At 29.1% G+C, this 20,724-nt stretch overlaps 1 protein-coding gene across 3 annotated transcripts; it reads left to right on the top strand.

The window, feature by feature from the left end:
* The first annotated feature begins 629 nt into the window (after nt 1-629).
* Nucleotides 630-20,324, top strand: Scgbeta (sarcoglycan beta). Of its 3 annotated transcripts, none has more exons than XM_076464715.1 (6): nt 630-809; nt 3,717-3,914; nt 7,155-7,337; nt 9,488-9,706; nt 14,300-14,434; nt 17,190-20,324. In XM_076464715.1, exons 2-6 carry the CDS (start codon nt 3,735-3,737, stop codon nt 17,400-17,402), a joined length of 930 nt encoding a protein of 309 aa, XP_076320830.1. In that variant the 5' UTR covers nt 630-809; nt 3,717-3,734; the 3' UTR covers nt 17,403-20,324. The 3 variants fall into 3 exon arrangements, with proteins under 3 accessions (XP_076320830.1, XP_076320829.1, XP_076320831.1); XM_076464714.1 differs by having other exon boundaries at nt 763-903; XM_076464716.1 differs by lacking the exon at nt 14,300-14,434 and having other exon boundaries at nt 763-903.
* The last annotated feature ends 400 nt before the right edge of the window (nt 20,325-20,724 follow it).

Here is a 20,724-nt window from a genome sequence, read left to right as displayed (position 1 = left end):
CACTCAATCAGCAACAAGTTGTAGGTTCATATGGATAAAATTCGGGATTCATTCCTTGCATGAGTTTAACACTGGTTGCCTATTGTGTAACTTTTTGCGTAACGAAAAATAAATAAAGAACTATGTCCAAATATTTAGTGCAATAAAGTCACCTATAAAGTTGGGTTCAAATAATTTTTTTAAGGTCTCGTGGAACATTTTCATATATTAAAGAGTATTCGACAACACAATCCATACACTTAGTTTCTTAACGATATGGCCCGGCATGGCCAAGCGTGTTAAGGCGTGCGACTCGTAATCTGAGGGTCGTGTGTTCGCATCCCCTTCACACCAAACATACTCGCCTTTTCAGCCGTGGGGACGTTGTAATGTCACGGTCAATCCCACTATTCGTTGGTAAAAGAGTAGCCCCAGAGTTGGCGGTGGGTGGTGATGACTAGCTGCCTTCCCTCTAATCTTACACTGCTAAATTAGGGACGGCTAGCACAGATAGCCCTCGAGTAGCTTTGTGCGAAAAACAAAAACAAAACAAATCTTAACAATATTATTATGTGATAAAAATCAGGAGGGAAATATTATAAACATGTGTAGAAATGGTTTATTAACCCGATGTTATTATTTATTTTTTTAGTGAAAGTGATACACACTTGTTATTTAATAAATGTTATTCCTACTGAAGTAGGTGACTGAATATTAAGCGTATCTTTTAGCTCCGTGGATTGTTGTCATTACCTACGATTATACACCTATTTGTGAGGTTAATAAGATACGTGTATACCTTTTGAAGGAACTGGAGTGTCAACAAAAACGTAAGTTCATCTGTGGTATAAACGTTAGACTGACGTGAAAGTGGCATTTAAACCTTTTGATATAGAAGGAGTGCAAAACATGGCAGCTGGAGAGGTATTTTTTCATATATTACTTAGTTGTGTAGTCATTTGTTTATTAATATGGATATTTTTGGAATATCTGATTCAGTAATTTAAAACATTTTTGAGAAAGTTGAACTTTCTATCGTGGATGTGTATTAATAGTAGTAGTAGTATTTAGTAATATTATTTATCCTTTACTTTAGATCATTGTATTTGTAGCATAAGCCATAAGTTGCTAGTAATTTAGACATTTTTCTTGTATTTACTAAGTTACTGCTATTGACTTGTTTCAGTGTCAGTTAGAAAAAAACGAACTTTAAACAAAAAAATACTGTTTCTCTTGAAATTAGACAGTCAACGTTTCGCTTGACAGCTTCTTCAGGAGCGTTTCACTAAAACATAAACTGTACCTCGTAAATTAAATATCGACTCGTAGGCTGTGTGTTGGTTGTTAGTTTAATTGCAGAGTGAGGGTTAAGATAATTATTGCAATATTTTAATTGGAATATCTAAAAAGAAAAAGGCACAACTTTTATGTGGGATAAATACAGTTATAATGCTAGAGCCAGCAGTGGAAACTGGAGATTTTATTTTACTATACACTTTTAAACTAAGTGCAAGAGTTCCTGAGACAGATGTTATAAGATGTTACATTCTTGATGTTTAAAAAAACTTTACTATTATTATCATTTCATGGCAATATTCAACTTTTGCTATCATGATACCAGGATAGTATATCAGGTCTTTTCTGAAATGAAGAACATCTTCAGTGCACCTGATCTAGATATAAAGAGCTCAGTTATTAATTTCTGTTAAATAAAATAAATGTTATATTCAGGAATTATTGATTTTGTAAGGCATTTTTATAAGTTTATTTCTAGTAAAGGGTGAGTAATTTTGACACAAATTTAGTTATAAGTAAAATGTTTCAAACTTAGACCTAAACTTGTTTTTGACAGAATAAATTATTTTAGAACTGCCTGTATTTGAAATAGAAAGCTTACTGATGTGGCATGTGCTGTTAACTTGGCTGTTTGCGTGTTTTTTTTTTATTGTATCGCTGCACGAGTACAAAAAGAGTTAGTTTTTATAGTTTATGAACCAGAGTAGGTATCATTTTTAAATTAAATCATTTGAAAAATGTCACACTATATGTAACATTTCATAATATTTGCATAATGACAAAGACTTCCATGATTTGCTGGCTATCACATGAACCAAAAGTGTATATAGACCACAGCCTGCTTGTGAAAAACAAGTGAATTCACTTCTGAGATTTTAGTATCTTTTCATTTATAATATGTATTAATTTCTCTTGTGTGAGGCACTATCTCAGAATTTTGGTTACAAAGCTTAAAATGTAAATGGAAGCAGTCTTGCCAACTGTTTTTATAAAAAAAACAAAAAAACACTTCTCTGAGTCAAATATTTTGGAATAAGCATGTGTACATTATGAAATGAACTAGAAGTATCTATTCATCTTTGCAAATTAAAGGTTTGTTTCAAATCAGAAGTAAATTAAGAAAATACAAAATAAATGATGTATATATGTATTTCTTATATATATGATTGTAAAATCACATATATATTAATAAAACTAAATGCTATTTGAAAACTAGTGTGTGTGAGAATTCAGAATATCCAACAGAACTGTCTTTTACTATTGTTGTAACTGAACTTACCATAAACCCCTTATCAAAGAAATCTTCCTAACTGTAAGAGATCACCTTGATTTAAATAACTTCCTAACATCATTTCAGTTAAAACTGGCTTAACAGAACGATAAACGGCTATCAATTGTTATTTCATGTATCCTTAATAATGACTAACATGGTAACATTTTTTTCTGGTTTGTATTATTTTGTGTATAAATTTCTTTACTGTGTAGCTCATTTCATGATAATGATAATAATGTTCTGATTGTATACTATTAATTTAATTTGTGCCTTATATATGTGTACTTCTTTTACTGCAGGTTTCTCTGTTTGTTTTTGAAGACTTGTGTTATCAAATATAAATTGGATTTTGAAGTACAACTTGCTTCAAACTTTGCTGGTAGTGGAATAAGTGTATTCCAATGTATTTTACTCATAAATAAAATGTTTTTTATTCTTAACTGCTGACTTTTAATGAGTTAGTAAAATATCTTTTTTCAATGTATAAGAAACCCTGTTTTTTTTATGCTTTGTAGCTGAAAACTTGAAGGATAGCATTCTTTGTATAACATTTTTTCAGTTTGCAGTTGAGACACCTCCATTACAAAATTTTGTAAATCATTAATAGTTAATTGGTCAACAGAACAGTTTAAATTGCTTTGATCTTTGTATCTACAATTTTCCTGTCCTGCTGCTTTTATTTTAATGTGAGAATGTAATTTTAATTATATGATTCAACCAACAGTATTTGTTTGACATTCAAATATATAATAATGAATTCATGAGTTTTGTTTGTAATTTTTTAACATTATCAGAATGTTTTTCTTCCAGTATGTTATACTTAAATTTTTCACAAAATGATGGCATATGTTACAGTTGAATTTATACCTTTTTGTTTGAATATTATATAGTAACAAAACACAATATCATTCTAAAAAATTAAAAGTGTGGCATAATACAATTTACAGAAATTTCTAATTATAATAAAAAAAAATATTTTCAGCAACTTGTTAAAATATTCACTTTGTAATACTATAATCATTTTAAATAAAGACTGAAATTGCTAGAAATTTTGTATTTTTTCATCCAAGGTATTAAAGTAGCATATAAATAATTTGTTGTAGTGCAAGCACAAATGGCTTTTCATTTTGCAGTTTTTTGAAGTTTTAGTTTGTTTTTCTTTTACTAGGGCAACAACACACTGTCTATGAGGGAGAAGGCTTTGTTGAAAAATCATGTCAATAAACAACACAACAGCAATTTCCAGGCAGGATATGTCCCTATTTATGAGCCTTATCTTCACAAGACTGGCTTAAGAGGAAGAAAGGGCATGCTTTTTTACTGTTTAGTAGTGATTCTTTTTATCATTGCTCTAGCTAACCTAGCAGTGAGTAATTTGGTTTCTAATAATCTAAATTATTACATGACTGTTACCCATGTTTGATTAAGTCATATGCTTGTATTTTGACCTTTTGTTGTTGTAAGTTACAAACAATACGTAAAATTAAAATATAAAAGTCCTATTTGTCACCATATTTTTAAATTCAATCTTTTTTATTTATTTAAACTATATTAATGTGCTAAAGCAGCAAACAGTTGCTAGTTGCTAAAACCAAGATAATACTAATAAAAGTTTTTTAGTTCCATGTAAATTTTTTATACATTTTAAATGTGTTCATAGATCTCCATAAGAAACACAGAACTTAAGAAAGGAAATACTAAAAAGGTTGAACATTATTCCAGTAGACATTGAGGAGTAGATATTTCTATTGTACAAGTCATTAAACTTTTTATCTTTTTCACACAATAACTGATCAGTCTATTGATAAAATTATTTGTTTTTTGAGAGTATAGAAAATCGAATATTATAAATTGCTTACCAGGTAAAATAATTATACTATTTTTTGTTGAAAGTTTACATTGTAGTTGTTGATAACAAAGAATACTCTCTTTTTGTTTTAAATGTATATGTATAGTAAAAGAAAAGCAAGCTTTAAGTTGTAAATTTGAAGAGGTTTAGGGATAGAAATATTAATGATGATATTAAACTCTTGGGTATTTCTGATGATAATTAGGATGTAGTGTTATGAAAGAATGGCTTGTATCAGTCAGTAAGTTAGACAAATACTTTGAAAATGAAGTTAATTGTAATGAGTGCATCCAGGTTATAATTTGGACCACACATTTAATGTACGTGGGAACCTGTTCAAAATAGTAACTGAAGAAAAGAAAATTGTTATAACAATGGACAAGTTACTCAAGCCATCAAGTCAGTAGTTTGTTGCTAGTAGTAAAGCTAATAGACTTTTGAGTGTATTTGCAGATGTATTAAGCCTCAGTTGGAATATTCTAAAGTTTTGGTCTCCTTCTCCAAGAATGGATATAATGATCTGCCAGAAGTGGTTCAGAAGAGGACTATTAGTATTATTTGCAGATGGAAGGGATTTTTTTTTTTATAGGGAATAAGTTAAAATCTTTTACTTTATTTGTTTAAAGAAAATAAGGGTAAGGGATGATATATTTTTAGATTATCTGAGAGAATGATAGGGAAAAAAATGGCCTCTGATTTCTTTGTGCTGTATTCTGAAGACAATAACAATAGATTTTTGTTCTACTTCAACAACAAAATTTATTCATTTAATGATTTATGTTTTAAGAAAAACAAGTTTAAGAACTTATTTATGACTGGTAATAATCTATACACGTATGTATTATAACAGAAATAAGACTTAAGTTACGGGCTTGTAAAAGATGAGCTACATTCCATTTAACAGGGTGATAGGTTTATATTTGGTATTAACAGGGTGATAGGTTTATATTTGGTATTAACAGGGTGATAGGTTTATATTTGGTATTAACAGGGTGATAGGTTTATATTTGGTATTAACAGGGTGATAGGTTTATATTTGGTATTGCTAGCATTGGAAGCATATCCATTAAGTAATTTTGTGAAGAATAACAGTATAACTTTTTATTTGGGATGGATATACAGGGGCAGTCTTGAAGAATCACTAACCCTAGCAAGACAGGTCATGAGTCAAAGGTCACATCATCGAGTGTGCTGACTTTCATTCAAAATTTTATTGAACTGCTATTTTATGAATTTGTCATGCTAAGCTTGGTGTCAAATTGTAAATTATAATTCAAACTTTAGTATTAAATATTAGTTAATTTCTTAATTTAAAAGTAAATATTTAAAGAGCATATCTAAATATCGATATTTGTATGTCTTGTGGTATGATGAAGGAAGCATGGCTTCAAATTACACGTATGTACTATAACATAAATATGACTGTAGTTTATGAAATACTAGTCTACTAAATCTGCTAAAGCACAGCCAAGACAGGTCATTTTGTAAAGACTAAAGGTCAGTTTTATATTCTTGAACACGGTAACTTGAATGCATGTGTGCCATGTCAGTGCAAGTTCTGTAATGTTAACCAGGCACAACTGGAAGGTTGATTATAATAAAATATATATATATATATATATATATATATTAATGTTATAAGATTTAATATTTTTAGACTAAACACTTGTGTTTGTGTTGTGGTCATTCTAGAATTTAAAAAAACATAATTTATATTTATTTCCTAAATTTTCATGGTGGCAACAAGGTCAATTAAATTTATAGAACCCCTATAGATATGGTAGAGAAAATGACAGACAAAATATAAAGTTTTACTAAAAACCAACATTTCACATGTATTTAGGAGGTTTTAGATATTACACAACCAATGATATTTTTGGAACAAAAGAATAGTTTTTAACGACAACATGAAAATTACTTTGCACTCAAACTAGTAATGAAACTGACTATTTTCTCAAACAAATCTTTAGTAAAAGTACTTCATTTAAAAAGTCTGCTTTTTTTGTACAAAAGACTTGCAATCTTTACTAAAAAGTTTACCTAATTTTATGAAGGTACGCATGCTGCATCAGAGTTATAGTATAAATACTTAACTTGGGTGTATTTTACTGTGCCTATCACATAATAGTTAAAACAGTACCTACTGGGTAGATCTCTACCACTAAAATATATTTTTCTTAAGTAATTAGTAACACTATTTTCACACACACACACACAAATGAAGCAACACTAATCATACAAGATGGCAGCTGTTAAATTTATATTGAAAAATACAGCATGTAACTTTTTGTTATATATTGAATGGAGTAGGAAAAATCTGTTGTGATATAAAAGTCTTGATATTATTTATGCATTTCTGTGGTGGTATGACGACAATATTTAGAAGAAATACATTTCAGTCATTAAAATATATTTAATGTTTAATAATGGCTTTGATAAATTCACATGTATTACAAAAGATTTCTTGCCAAATAATATTTGATTTGTATTTCCTTCAGAAGATTAGGTAATAAAATCATATTGGTGGGGGTTGAGAGAAAAGTAATGAACAAAATCAAAGTTTTGTTATTAATGGAGTAAATTGTACAAGATTTTGTGTTATAATTAAGATAAACTAAACTGAAGTATGTATATTTACAACTTTTGAAAAATCTACAGCTTACATTCTATTTCCAAACAAAAATATAATAATAAATATCTATTCTACTTTAACAACAGATGATTTTTCATAGATTTGAATTTTATCATTTTTTTCAGGTAACCCTCTTGTTACTGAGTGTCCTCAGGATTGGTTATGGAATGGAAAGCTTGGAATTTATCAGTCATGGTCTTCTGCTTAGATTCTTAAACCATGCAGACCTAGGAAAGGTTATTCCAGCCTATGGAGTGGTTGCAGGTTTTGGTAATGAAGATTTAACTCTTACTGGAAATAACCAGAAGGTAATGAAGTTATATCTGTTTTATATCAAATCAGGAGTGGGTTTAATTAAGATTGTTGCTTATGTGAAAAAACGTCAGTAAACTCAGTTGTACTTAATTCATTGTAGGAGAGTAAGAAAGCTCCTGCACATAAAATAGTAAACTTAAGACTACAAGTTTAAACAATTTTCTCGATACTGCTGTTATACATCTATATAATGTGAAGAACTGAATAGTAGTCACTGACAATTTCTTTACTTCATCTATCCATTGTATAGCTTTTTCTTATATTGACTACACAGTGCATTCATACCAACAGTATGTTTGTAAGTTTCATATTTTTTAAACAATTTGTTATAATTACATGAAAATAAATTTACTCTTTCTAAAATGATTAATAAGTTTTGATTTTTTTTTTAAAGGTTATTAAAGTTTCAGAAGTCTGTTGTTAAAATTTGTATAAAATATTTACACTAATTACTGTTTGTTTATAATCTTTACACTGTGCCATTTTTTTGTTATATATGATGAAATTGAATAACATGAGTATCAAGTTAAGTTAATGTATATTGTTTTGGGTGTTTTCTAAGTTTATTATAATGTGCAATATAAAAAAAATTGTTCTGTTTTATGATAATTTACTTGCTGAGTATTTGGATTCTATGTAGCAAAACAAAAAACATGATGTATAACATATATAATTTTTTTCTCTAGTCTAATATGAATTAGTGAATGCTGTATGTGATTGGAGTTCATGTTTATATGTTAAACCTGTCCTAGTGGTTACGGCTATACTCTTTTTCCTGTTTCATAAATTGTGAATATTCAACAACTTTTGACACCTGTCACTTACGACTTTTGGATTTTCTTCTTTCATAGCATATTGCTTTTTTCAACTTATGTGATGTTTAAGTTCCTTACAAGTTATTTTAACCTTAAATTGTTTTTTGGATGTTTCTTATGTTTCTGTTCTAGTGTGAATGTTCAGTTGTGTCAACATAAATATTGTTTTGATGATAATTATTTTTGCATAACTATTGGTTCAAGATTCTGTTAATTGTAACAGTTGTTGTGTGATGTTAAGTTTAGATCTAATTTGTTTTAAACTGTTAATGTTTTATATTTGTTATGTAACAGTTAGATTTTGGATTGTGACCATTTCCATGAATGTGTTTTGTGATTATTTTCATAACTTTCTAATATTTTTCACTAAGTATTGTTACTTCAGATTTATATTGGGATGCATGTGTCTTATTGTTTAGCAATTTGAGATTTTTTTTCTGAGTTATTATAATGTGTGTTATTATATGAAATACTTGTGGATGTTTTTGGTTTCTTTATCTTGTCAATCTTATTGTTACATCATTTTGATATCACTAAAAAAGTAACTATTTTTCTTAAACATTTTAAAATATTTTAATTCTAAGCTATATTGTTATCATATTTTTTTGCAAAAAACAAGTCTTGACACAGTCCTTTTGAAATTCATACTAAAAATATTATGATTAAGGTCTTTATATGTGAGTACATTAATTAACATAATGCACATTTTACAGTAAAAGGCTGCAGGTTCAAATTATTTAGCCACTCAATTTTAAGCTAGGTGACTTTAACAGTAAACAGTAGAATATTTGTGATATTTGCAATAAAAATAGTGTAAAAATGAATTTTCTTTAATTATTTAGCTAAATAAACATTATTGATCCTAACTGATTGTAAAGTTTCTTTTGGTTTTTTGTGTAGACTCATCAGTTTTAAATTGTTTATCACGTTAAAAACAGTCTTCACATTCCAAAATATCAACATGAACACATTTTGATAGAAAAGATTGAAAATATATATTATACAAAGACAGTATAGTATTGAAAAGAAAATTATATTAGAAACTTTTGAAATAATGATTTAAAACCATTTTAATATTTTGCAACACATCCTTCACTTCAATGTCAAAGTAGTCCATTATTCTCTCCTTAAGGTTTATTCGGTCATCACAGGTCAATATAAACTCATATTTTGTTGATCTTAATTTTAGATAAGTATTAGTTTTCCTCTAAGGTTAGTAGAAAAATATTCTCTCATACAAATTTGAAAATTTACCTTTATGAATATACATGATTTGTGGGATATATTTTACTATAATATGAAATAATGATTATTGCATTTTCACTCAGGTGATAATTCAGGCTAAAAATGTGATGGATGCAGCTTCTCTTATTGGTAATGGTCCAAGTATGGAGGTTGGAGTTGACCACATTTTGATTCAGAATGCAGATGAATTCCGAGTTAGAAGTCCCTCAACTGGCCGTACTCTGTTCTCTACCAATTACAAGGACTTCAAACTTCCACCTGGAATTTCAAATTTAGCTGTGAAAGAAGCTCACGTATCAAGAGTAAGTTACAGTGAACATTCTGCTGATATATTGGTATAGTATATATAGTACAGATTAACTAGTGCTTGTATTAATAGCTTACTTTCAAAATTCCTTATCCATTTACTTTCAAGGTTTTACATAAAAAGTTATTTGAATCTTGTACATGAACTGTTCTTCATTTGCTTACAGTAGCTATTCCTTGCATTTCTGCCTTTAAAAATTTTGCATGTGCCATTAGCCTTGAGCCATCTCTTACCTAAGATATGTTATAACAAGAATTGTGCTAGTGCATAATGTAAACATAATGTGACAAAAGCACTTCACCAATAGGAGGATAACACACTTTCCTTGTGCAGTAGATCCCCATAAGCACTTGCACTCAAAATCAATTTCACTATTATGTTTAACACTATCTTTAATCTTTTCATGATTAGTGGGGTCTAACTGTGCATGTCAGTCTTTTAGCAGTGTATTTTTAAAAGTTTAATAAGTAACTTTTTTATTACTATATATAATATTAACATTGGTATCAAGACAGTTTATATTTCAAAGTTTAATATTATGTACGTTTTAAATTAATATAAAATGGAACGTATATAAAAGCTAAATATCAATTTGTGTGTATCACAACACCTCCTTGTGTCTTGTTTCTCTGTTTATATATATTTTTATGTCTACAGTTGATTAATGAATTAGGAACATTAAATTCTAGATACTGAAAAGCTAAAATATAAAATTAGAACCCCCAACCATTTTGATTTGATGAAAAATCAGTGAGTTTAGCAAATCAGTTAAGACTGCCTCCTCATATTCAATTCTTTCCAAACCTGTTGTTTAGTTCCTCACTTTTCTTAAGAGTGTTCTTATAACCAATAGAAAAGACAAGTTGTACTTCGCATGACTTTGACAATTGTTTGTAAAGAGCATGAAAGATAAAATAACTGTTGTGACCATTGAATAGTGATGACCAAGTTGTTGCTCTGACTTGTTGGTTTTGTTTTGTTTTTACACATACATATTTTATTTATACATCCAAGCAGGTTACAGATGTTTTGAGTGTACTAGTCCAGTAATATATATTTTTCTTTCTTAAATGTATATTGGAAGTCTACAAAAATTATATTCACCCTCCACTCAAAAAAATAACAAGGCTTAGCAATAAAAGCAGACAAGGGTAAAATATATTCCTGTCACCATAACTTCATATAAGTATTAGAACAAATTGTTTTCTGCATACTTTTCATTTATTGTTTATTGTTTTAAGAAAAATAACTAAAATTTAAGCATTTATGAGTAAGCATGTAGATAAACATTTAATGTGTGGTAGCCATAATATCAGTATAGTTTGCAAAATATTGGTATTACAGTTAGATTTGTACTTTGTAGGGCTATGTAGTTAGATTTACTTAGCTTGTGTTTTTTTTAACTGTCTAAACTGAGGTAAAATAAAAGCAAATGATGCAACATTAGAGACACCATATGTTTAATAATGTATGGTAAAAAAAGCAATGAAAAATTGTACAACCTCATCTGTATAAATGTATGCAAATATTTACTCACAATGTACATTAAAAAAATAAGGAAATGTACAGTTATATAAAGTCATTCATATTCTTGAATAGATTGTGTACAACTGTTTAAGAATGTAAACAACTTTTAGAAAACACGTATAGCTGAAACATTAAATAAATACCAATCTAAGTAATAATGTTTCCTAAAGAAGATTTGACATGTAATGCTTGCAACAGTAAAGTTTGATTGGTAGTAATGAAACCTGAATTTTTTTATTGATTAACAAATAAGTGCTGAAAAGGGTAATAGGATTTTATAAGCATGTGTTCAAATAACACCTTTCTACACCTATGCCACTAAATTCTAAACACCCCAGTACCACTACCAATATTTAAACAATCACAACGTTTATTTTATCAGCACCAAATTGCCAAATAAAAGTTTTGATAAGTTCAAAGAGCCAGGTTGTGAACACTGTAGGATACATACATACATAAGCCTATAAATTACACATCCTGCTGTTGGCATAAATGTTTTCACTGCTTCTAAGTGCAGTGTGATTACTTTGAAATTTTCAATAAATTTTTGGCATATATAATATGATACATTGTACCAGAGGTTGAGTCAACTATTTTTTTTTGTGCATACTTTCTTGCTTTTATGCATATTGTATTATGGTGGTGTCATGTAAATATAAATAGTCTACAAAAACAAGTGGCAATTTGTTGGTTTATTCTCAGCAGGTTTATACTTTAGTTATTGACAGTAAAATAAACACGGGAAATAAATGTGAAATGTTTAGCAGTTCAAACATGTGACTTTGAAACTTCGTGACCAATGATAACAAGGAAAGGCACCACTGCTCTTTTTATTCTTTCATTACCTCTCCCCTCTTCATCTCCTTGCTGAAACTCTACATAATGATTGTCATAGTTTTTCTATGAATCTATGGTTGGTCCTTTTCAATACCTGTTCAAGATTAGGTTTTCTGTTTTGCCCTTGGTTCTTCTGTTACGAGAACATGATGCTCTTTCTCTCCATTTCTTCCATCTGCCTTTGTCTGGCTCCTTTTCTTTACCGTGAAGTCTTCTCGGATGTTCTTAATGCTTTGGAGACCTGGCTGAGGTTGTCTGACTCTAGCCTTTCCTTTCCGCATATGTTTCCCATCTAACATTCTTGTGGATCTACTCTTGTTTTTCAGCCATGTGAACTCTCCACCTCTCTCTTTCTTTTTTATATATCTCCACCCTTTCCTACTTTGTACCATCACTTTCCCCTAGTTTAGCTATTGCATATCCTGTCTGCGGTATTCTCCCTTCATACTCAGTCAATTCAGGCCTGTTGTGGCTGAATGATGAGCCATTCAAGTTCTAACATATGGCCTTTCTTTTATCAGCTACTGTATAGGGAGAGATAACTGTTGTTTTGGAAGTTAAATTTTTATTACCTAAAAATGTACTTCAAACAAATACCTGTCTCTTTACACACCACCTTTACTGCCTTTTACTGGTGCAGATTATTTTTGTCTAAGTTAATATTGAGTGTAAATTCTAAGGAGGATATACTGCACATGGAAGGTAAGTTACCCTCTTGTTGGTGAAGGGCTATTGTCGTATGAGGAATGCATCATGCTAAAGCAGTTTACATTATAACTCTTTTTAGGTGGGGGATAGTTCAATGCTAGTGGCATATACAAAATCTCAAAGGCAGATGCATGAGCAATAGCTACTATGTGGAGAGAAGTATCCATCAGAAATACATCTTCATGTGGAGATGTCAACTTTTTTGATAGAAAAATGCTGACAAGCTTATTTGAGATACTGATTGTGGTTAATTGAAATGCCATGGGTAACTTTGGATGTTTATATGTAATAACATTCGCGTACTAACGTGATGGCTCATTTCTTTCATGGCTATATCTTTGTAGTGAGCAAATTGTTGCCCTGTTACTCTACCAGTAAACACTAGAAGATGCAGTGATTAAAATGTTTACAATTTGAAAGTATTAAATTAGCAGTACAACTGCTAAGCTCCAAAATGCCATATTGTGTGTAAAATTCATAGAAGATCACTACATTTGCATATTAAGAAGATTTGTAATGGGTAAACAAAGTATCAGTTTTAGCCAGGATAATTAAAGATTTAGTAAACAATATGCTGCATGACAAAATGTGAAATCTCCATCACATTTCTGTAACATGAGAATCGATTACTCTATGTAAACATTTTGGAACATTTATAAAACTAAATTAAGAATATAGTAAGAGACTGCTATAATGTCATTACCTCTTTCAATGTTAATAAAAGTTGTTTCAAATGGGATTAGTTTGTTTTACAAACATAAAATTATTTTCAAGTGTGGTTTATAGCTTGGTTACATATTTGAGTTAGAAGCAAAAGTAAGACAGGTTAATAATCTGAGTTGCCTTTATATATCAGAGAAAAAGAGCTTGTAATAAATTTAATGGCATTATAGACCAAAAGTAAAACTCTTAAAATGTGAATATATTTATTCTGCATTGAATGTCAAACATTTTACATTTTCTTGAAGTTATTTTTATTAAATCTGAGTAGAAATATAATCAGTGCATTTTTACAGATATCCTATTGGATATCAAAGAATGGCACATTTAATCATAAGAAATACTATACATTTTATTGATAATTGTATTAATTGGAACAACCAAGTGCATTTAGCAAGAACACTTTTAATTAGTGTTTAACCAAAGATTTATTTTGAAGTCCATACAATTTTTACTATGGTTAAAAACACAATCTGCAGACAAAGAAATTGGCCATTAATTAGTTTAATGAAAAAAATTATAATTCAAGTTGATTTGAAAATGTCTTGTTTATTTAGGTACAAAATACACTAAAGATTTTGTATTAGATACTGTTTAGATTATATCAGCAACATGGCTTAGACAGTCTGGATGGAAGCTTGCAAGATCATACTAGGTTTTGTCATAAAACATATATAATACAAGTCATTGTTGTGATTTAGTTTTAAGCATATGATACTCTCTGCTTAGCTATTGGACTTCATTATTTTGAAAACTTCAATAATGCACAAGTGATGTGTTTTGTTTTGTTTTCTAGATAACAAGTGCAACTTCTGAGCCTCTTACTATTTTCTCTCAGTATCAAACGGTTTTAAAAGGTAATGAAGGATTGAGTATTGATGGTCAAGAAATTGTATGGGTTGCAGGCTTGGATGTTTATCTAAAGAGTGTGGTGAGTTGCAACTGTTACTTTTGAACATGAGATTTTGTAGGTACTACTGGATATAATATTTCATGGTATCATACATTCACTTATCTTTAATGTTCCACTTTTATATAATGGCTTTTTTTGATATTGAAAAATGGCTTGACATGAAATATTTTTAATGTGAATATGTAGGTGATTTTTGAGATGCTTATCATGCAGGTGTTTATTTGGAAAAATAACTTTAGCTATGCTGATCTGCTGTTGTGGTGTGAACACCTTATACAAGCTGGCAAAGAATGATTACAATATTACTTATAAAACAATTGTATTACTTACCACATTGTATATCTAGTCTTTTGGGATATTCAGGAAGAATTAAAAAATGAAAAGCATACAATAATAGTCCAACCACTCTACATGTGCCGTATCCTTCAGTAATACTAAACTGCTGTTTTTTTTTAACATTTGGAATTAGGAATCTTACATTTTGTTCTTTTAATATGAATAGGGAAAGTATTTTTATTTACTTTTTTTTATTTTCATACATTTATTTTTGCACAGTAATATGAGGACCATATTATAGATAATTTCATGTATATTTAAAACTTATCTTTGTAATGCTACAAATATAACATACAATGACTAATTCCATCTTTATTTTCTTAAACACCATAAGAAAGTGTATGTATATGTGTGTGTTTTTCCTTGTAAAAGTAGTTTTTAGAAATTAGCTAAAATCTTAAAGCAAATTTATATGGGAAATATTGTAATGACTTTTTTTTTAATTAAATTTATCAATATTGTTTACTACTCAATTAAAATCTGTATTTAAAGTTTACATTTTTAGGAAGAGATCATGTCATCTACATACTTTCTGATTTTCTAACTCTTCATCCTTATTTAAGATGAAATTATTATTATTTTTATAAGGAAGAAGAGTTAGAAAACAGGAGTGATGCACTTTCAGCTTGCGTTACCATGTGGAATAGCATAACACACAAACTGCTGGCACACATATCCCATGAATATTTTTATTTCTTTCATTACCATACCTAATAAGTTTCTGTTGGTTTTTTTTTTAGTTGCTTTTATAATAATAAATAGTGAAAACAAATTAAAAGTAAATCTCCTAATCAAATATCAAACTTTTTTTTTTCCAATAAAGATCTATATTTTATCTGATATTTTCTTTATTGTAACATTTATATATATTTTTTACAGGTTCCAAAATATATAGTAATGTTTGTATTAATCAAAATTCAATGTACTTTGGGTACTTTCTCACGCTTATTTTCTGTAATTATTTTATTGTTAGCAGATGACTTAGAAATTAGAAGAAACAAAAGTCTGCCTTGTTTGAATATGAACAATGAAGTTCTAAAGTAAATCTCCTGAACATTCCTTCTGATGTGTTTACACACATTTCCTAAGTTTAATCTACTATTAGTGGCTGAAGTAGAAACCTGCTGGATACAAGGCAATGAATAGCCATTCCTACTTGGGTATTATTGTACTTTAACACAGTCAATATCAAATAAGCTTTTGCAGCACAATTCCAAAAAGTTGAAAATACAGTAGGGTAGGTTTTATCAACTTCTTGATAGTATGCTAGTTACAACAAGAATTCTGTCAAGTGCCATATAAAAGTGAAGGAAAATATTTATGTTGTAGCTCTGTAACAAGTTGCATCCTATCCAATAAACTTGGTTGGTTGGGATTTGGTGCTCATGAACATCCTGTTTCCTATTTTATCATGCTTACAGTTTAACCAGTAACTGTGTAGTTTTCAATATTTTGTAAGGTATAGTGAGATGTGGGATATCGTACATTGTGTGTTTGTGTATTATTACTATTTACAAATACATATTTAAATTTAAATTATCTTTCTTAAAACACAGAACAGTAAATAAAAAAAATATTTCAAAAGCAATGATCTTCCTTACAATATTTTTTTTTTTTTTGCACTTATAAACCCTCATCATAAACCTTGAAGAAATTTACATGTTGATGTAGAAAAATGTAGTTTTTGTAAATTTTATATCCACATTTTTGAATATCAGAAAATTACAACTGACTGTATTCATACCCCAAAATTCTATCGTAATTTACCAGGATTCCCGACTGTGCTGCATTTGAATCTAAAAAATCTGATTTTGGTTTGGAAGATACATTGATCATAATACTTTAACTTTCCAATAATATAAGCTTTTCTCTCTTATAACTAAGAACTAACAGAATTACATAGAAGAAATGTAGAACTTTAGATTGGTTATACATTTACAGGCATTAAAAGAGGCAGGCATAGATAAACAAGTATTCTCAAATGAAATAGTGGGCAGAGCCAATATAATGGTTTTTAATAAATATAATTATATCTAACCAAACAGAAAAAGTAGGAATTCTCGTTTTATATCCTAGCTTGCCAATATTGGAAATTTGAATGTATAATAAATGTAAAACTACAGACATTGTATCAAAAAATGTAACTTGACCAAACCCAGGTGACACAAAAGTTGATATTTAGTTTTTTTATATTTACATTCAAATTAAGAAGTTAACTAAGATATAATACTAAAATATGAATTACAATCTACAATTTAATACCAGGTTTATAGACATGCATTCATAAAATAGTAGTTCAATAAAATTTTGGATGTAAGGTTACAACAATGATGACATGCCCTCTGACTCCTAGCTACCTGTAATGATAGGTTTAAATAAAGGTTTTAATTATGTACTATGTTTAGCAGTCATATTTATTATTTATTACTCATTTCAGAACCAGAGTGTGAGGCTCGATGGAAAGAAAGGTGTTCGGTTGTCCACTGATAAGCTTCCTCTAGCTGCTGAACCACTTTCCGGTGCTAGAAGATGGTACAAGGTATGTGTGTGTATGCCAAGTGGAAAGGTCTTCCGTGTACCAGTTAGAAACTATGGACACGGCTGCAATGATGTTCGCTTTCCTGAGAGTATTAATCCTTGTGTGGATTGATATCATAACAGATTTTATCAATCATGTTGTAGCTAGTCATGTATCATTGTGTTTGCTAATATAAAATAAGTCAACTTGTAAAATATGTAAGTTTATCTTGTTTCACCTTTTATTTATTTCATACAGTATGTCTTGCAATTAAATAAATACTTGCACTATTTACAGATTGATATTTTATTATTATATTTGATAACAAACATAAAAACATTATTGTACATTGATGATGCTGATAGAGAAGACAATAAACCATTTCTTTTTAAAAATTAATTTCCTCCAGTATAATTTGGAAAAGTACAAATGCAATAATCTGTTAGTACATATTTATCATTGTTGTGTTTTTTAGTACTTTACAATGTTTTTATAATATCTATATGTTGTTACTATAACAAGCATTCTGAGTAGCTACTTTATTATATATATTTAGCTTACAACCCAGAATTTTCTACATTAGTGTTAAAGCAACATTGGTTTGTTGGATAACAAAGTGTTTGATTAATATTTTTAAAGTAAGTTCTTTATATGTTTTTTATTCAGTATGGCTCTAGTGGTTATTGTGCTCAAACAGTTCATGGCTTTTCACCAAAAAATTCCCCTCCAAATTTTTGGGCCTAAGACTTGGATTAGAAATGGATGTGCTGTTTACTAACTGTCTCTTACCTACTCTGTCACTGCAGTAACTGCATAGATAGCCTGAGTAGGTTTCTGTGTGAACTTCTTACAAACAGCCCACGTTTTTTTACATGAAGAAATAAATTTTATAGTTTAAATGGTTTAACCTCATTCATTTCAATCAACTTTTCTCTTTATTAATTTAATACCAATTTTACTCCATATATTTTGTATAAATTTTTAAACAACTGTCTCTGTCCTTTGGCTTTCTTGGTGGATTTAATTTTAATACATGTTATATATAACCACATTCGATAAAACTGCATACACAGCTACAGCTTTAAGCAAAATGGAACATTCAAGGAAATATGACAATGAAAAAACAGCATGTGTAAAAAACAGCATGTGTAAAAAACACATCAATAATTGAATTTCTAGTTATATAAAAATTTTACTTACATATGTACAATTCTAAATTTCTGACACTTAAATGTTTTGAAATAAAAGAATAAACTTTCATTCCTGATAGATTTTAATAAAATATTTTGTAGCTGTTTCTGTTTCATATCTTTTGAAGATACAGAAATGTCTTTCACAACATGACAAACAAAAAATAAGCTTTCTTTTAAAAATACTTCTATAAGAGTTGTAACAAATCCATTAATATTTTTAGTAATGTGAACCATATGGTAAAAAATGGAATATTAAATTTTAGCATCTTATTATAACTATAAAATATTTCCTCCATTGTACATGAACTAGGACTACTATTGCAAAGTCAAGTTTCTAAAACTTGGTTTTACTTCTGAACCCTATCAGCCATACAGTTTAAATGTTTCTTTAGCTTACCTTTGTCTGTACATTTCTTGTACCTAAAAGTAACTCTGTACTAACTGTTTTAAGAGACTTCAGTGCTGTATGATTGAAGTGGATTAAGTTTGAAGAAAAACACTTTCATCATTCCACCAAAACCTCCCCCATTGTTAGTATTGACTTGCAAAGTAATTTCTGCAGTGATATTGAAAATTTTGAATATTTTTTGCACATTTTAAGTGCTTCCATATCATAACTATTGAAAAATCTATATTTGTGCTTATATTTTAGCTGACATATACCAAAATACATGGATGTAAAAAAAAAAAAAACAACCTCCAAGGTATTACATTTTGATACTTATTTCACTTAGTTTTACTAGAATCATGAATATACATTAGAGCCATGCAAAAGCTCTTCAAGGCTTGTAGCAAGCAATTCAGATTGGACCTATGCCTACTATTAATTACATAAATTTAGCTTAAACATAGGCTATGTGTATATCTTAATTCTAATAAAAATATATTTTGTATAAGAATGTGAAGAAAGTACATGTATTTAAAAAATCTGTATTGTAAACAACACGAAATTACAAATGTGAACACTTAAAAATACTTTTAATGACCCGTTTATACTGTTCTTATCTTTTCCCAATCACTTGTGCTTTTAATTATGCATTTTCAACTGAACTCTTCATAAAGAAAACTGAAATGAAGAAAGTTTAGAGGGGCACAAATTTTAGGTTTATTATTTTGCAAATTGTTTCAAATTTGGGTAACTTAAGTGCTTGCTAAAATCATCTAGGCACTAAATTTGTAAAAGTGTAAACTTGGTACTGCAATTGTGTGTGGTTGGAGCAGTTCAAAGGACAATAAATAAAAAGATAAGTGTAGAAAATATGATGCATGGAATCAATGACAAGAGAGAGAGAGAGAGAGAGAGAACACAGAAAATTATCACACCAAATGCACACTAGTTTTAATTTGGTTGTCTAAGTATAGCTGGGAGAATTTGAAAATTACTAATATCTTTATTTTTATTGAAGATTATATATTAAAATACAGAGTAGAATTTTTGAGCCTATAATAGTTCTGGGCCTATAGCAATTTGCCATAGCTGCTACACCCCATGCACAGCTATGATTTACATTCTAACATAATGACATAAATTTTATGATATATAAACTGTTCATAAAAAGTAAATTTTGTTAAATTAAATGTTGACTTTTTATTTGTAAGTTTCAGATTGATATTAAACCACTAATATTTTGTTGGTCGAAGAAGTAATGTAAATTGGTGTTGCTTTTTTGATTCTTTAACTTTTCTCCTATTTTCAAGGGTAACTGATACATAATTAAAGCACACTTGTAGTATTTTACCCATATTGTTAGTTCTGATTTAAATTAAAAAATGTACAAGATGTATATCTAGTTTTTAGCATATAATTACTTTTAAATGTAGATGTTGGTGGTATTACAAATAAAGATTTTCAAGTATTTCAGTTATTTGGAAGTTTCCTTTCTAGTGAAAATGTAAACTTTCATTAACCCTACAAACATAAAATGACTTCCACTGTTTCAGCAAACACCAGCCACATATTTTGGAGCCTTCCAACATTACGCCTGCAAATTGATTGTAATAACCAATAACCAGTTATGTCAAATGTACTCTAAACTTTATAAGCTTATCCATTACAAAATAAGTGAACAAAAATTGAAGTTATGAACTTCCAAGGTCTCTGAAATTACAAATGGAATTACTGCTCTGCAAAAACACTAAGTATTAATAGTCTTTAAAGAACTAATGCTGTCAATAAACACTGACTGGTAGTGAATTACTATACTGATATTTTATTCTTGTTTTAGAGGACTGTCAGTACTTTTTTCTCTTGGATTTTGTCT

Source organism: Tachypleus tridentatus, chromosome 10, assembly GCF_004210375.1.
Source record: "Tachypleus tridentatus isolate NWPU-2018 chromosome 10, ASM421037v1, whole genome shotgun sequence".
Taxonomy (NCBI): domain Eukaryota; kingdom Metazoa; phylum Arthropoda; class Merostomata; order Xiphosura; family Limulidae; genus Tachypleus; species Tachypleus tridentatus.
The sequence above is the reverse complement of the archived record's forward strand: the minus strand, read 5'-3'. Positions and strand labels throughout refer to the sequence as shown.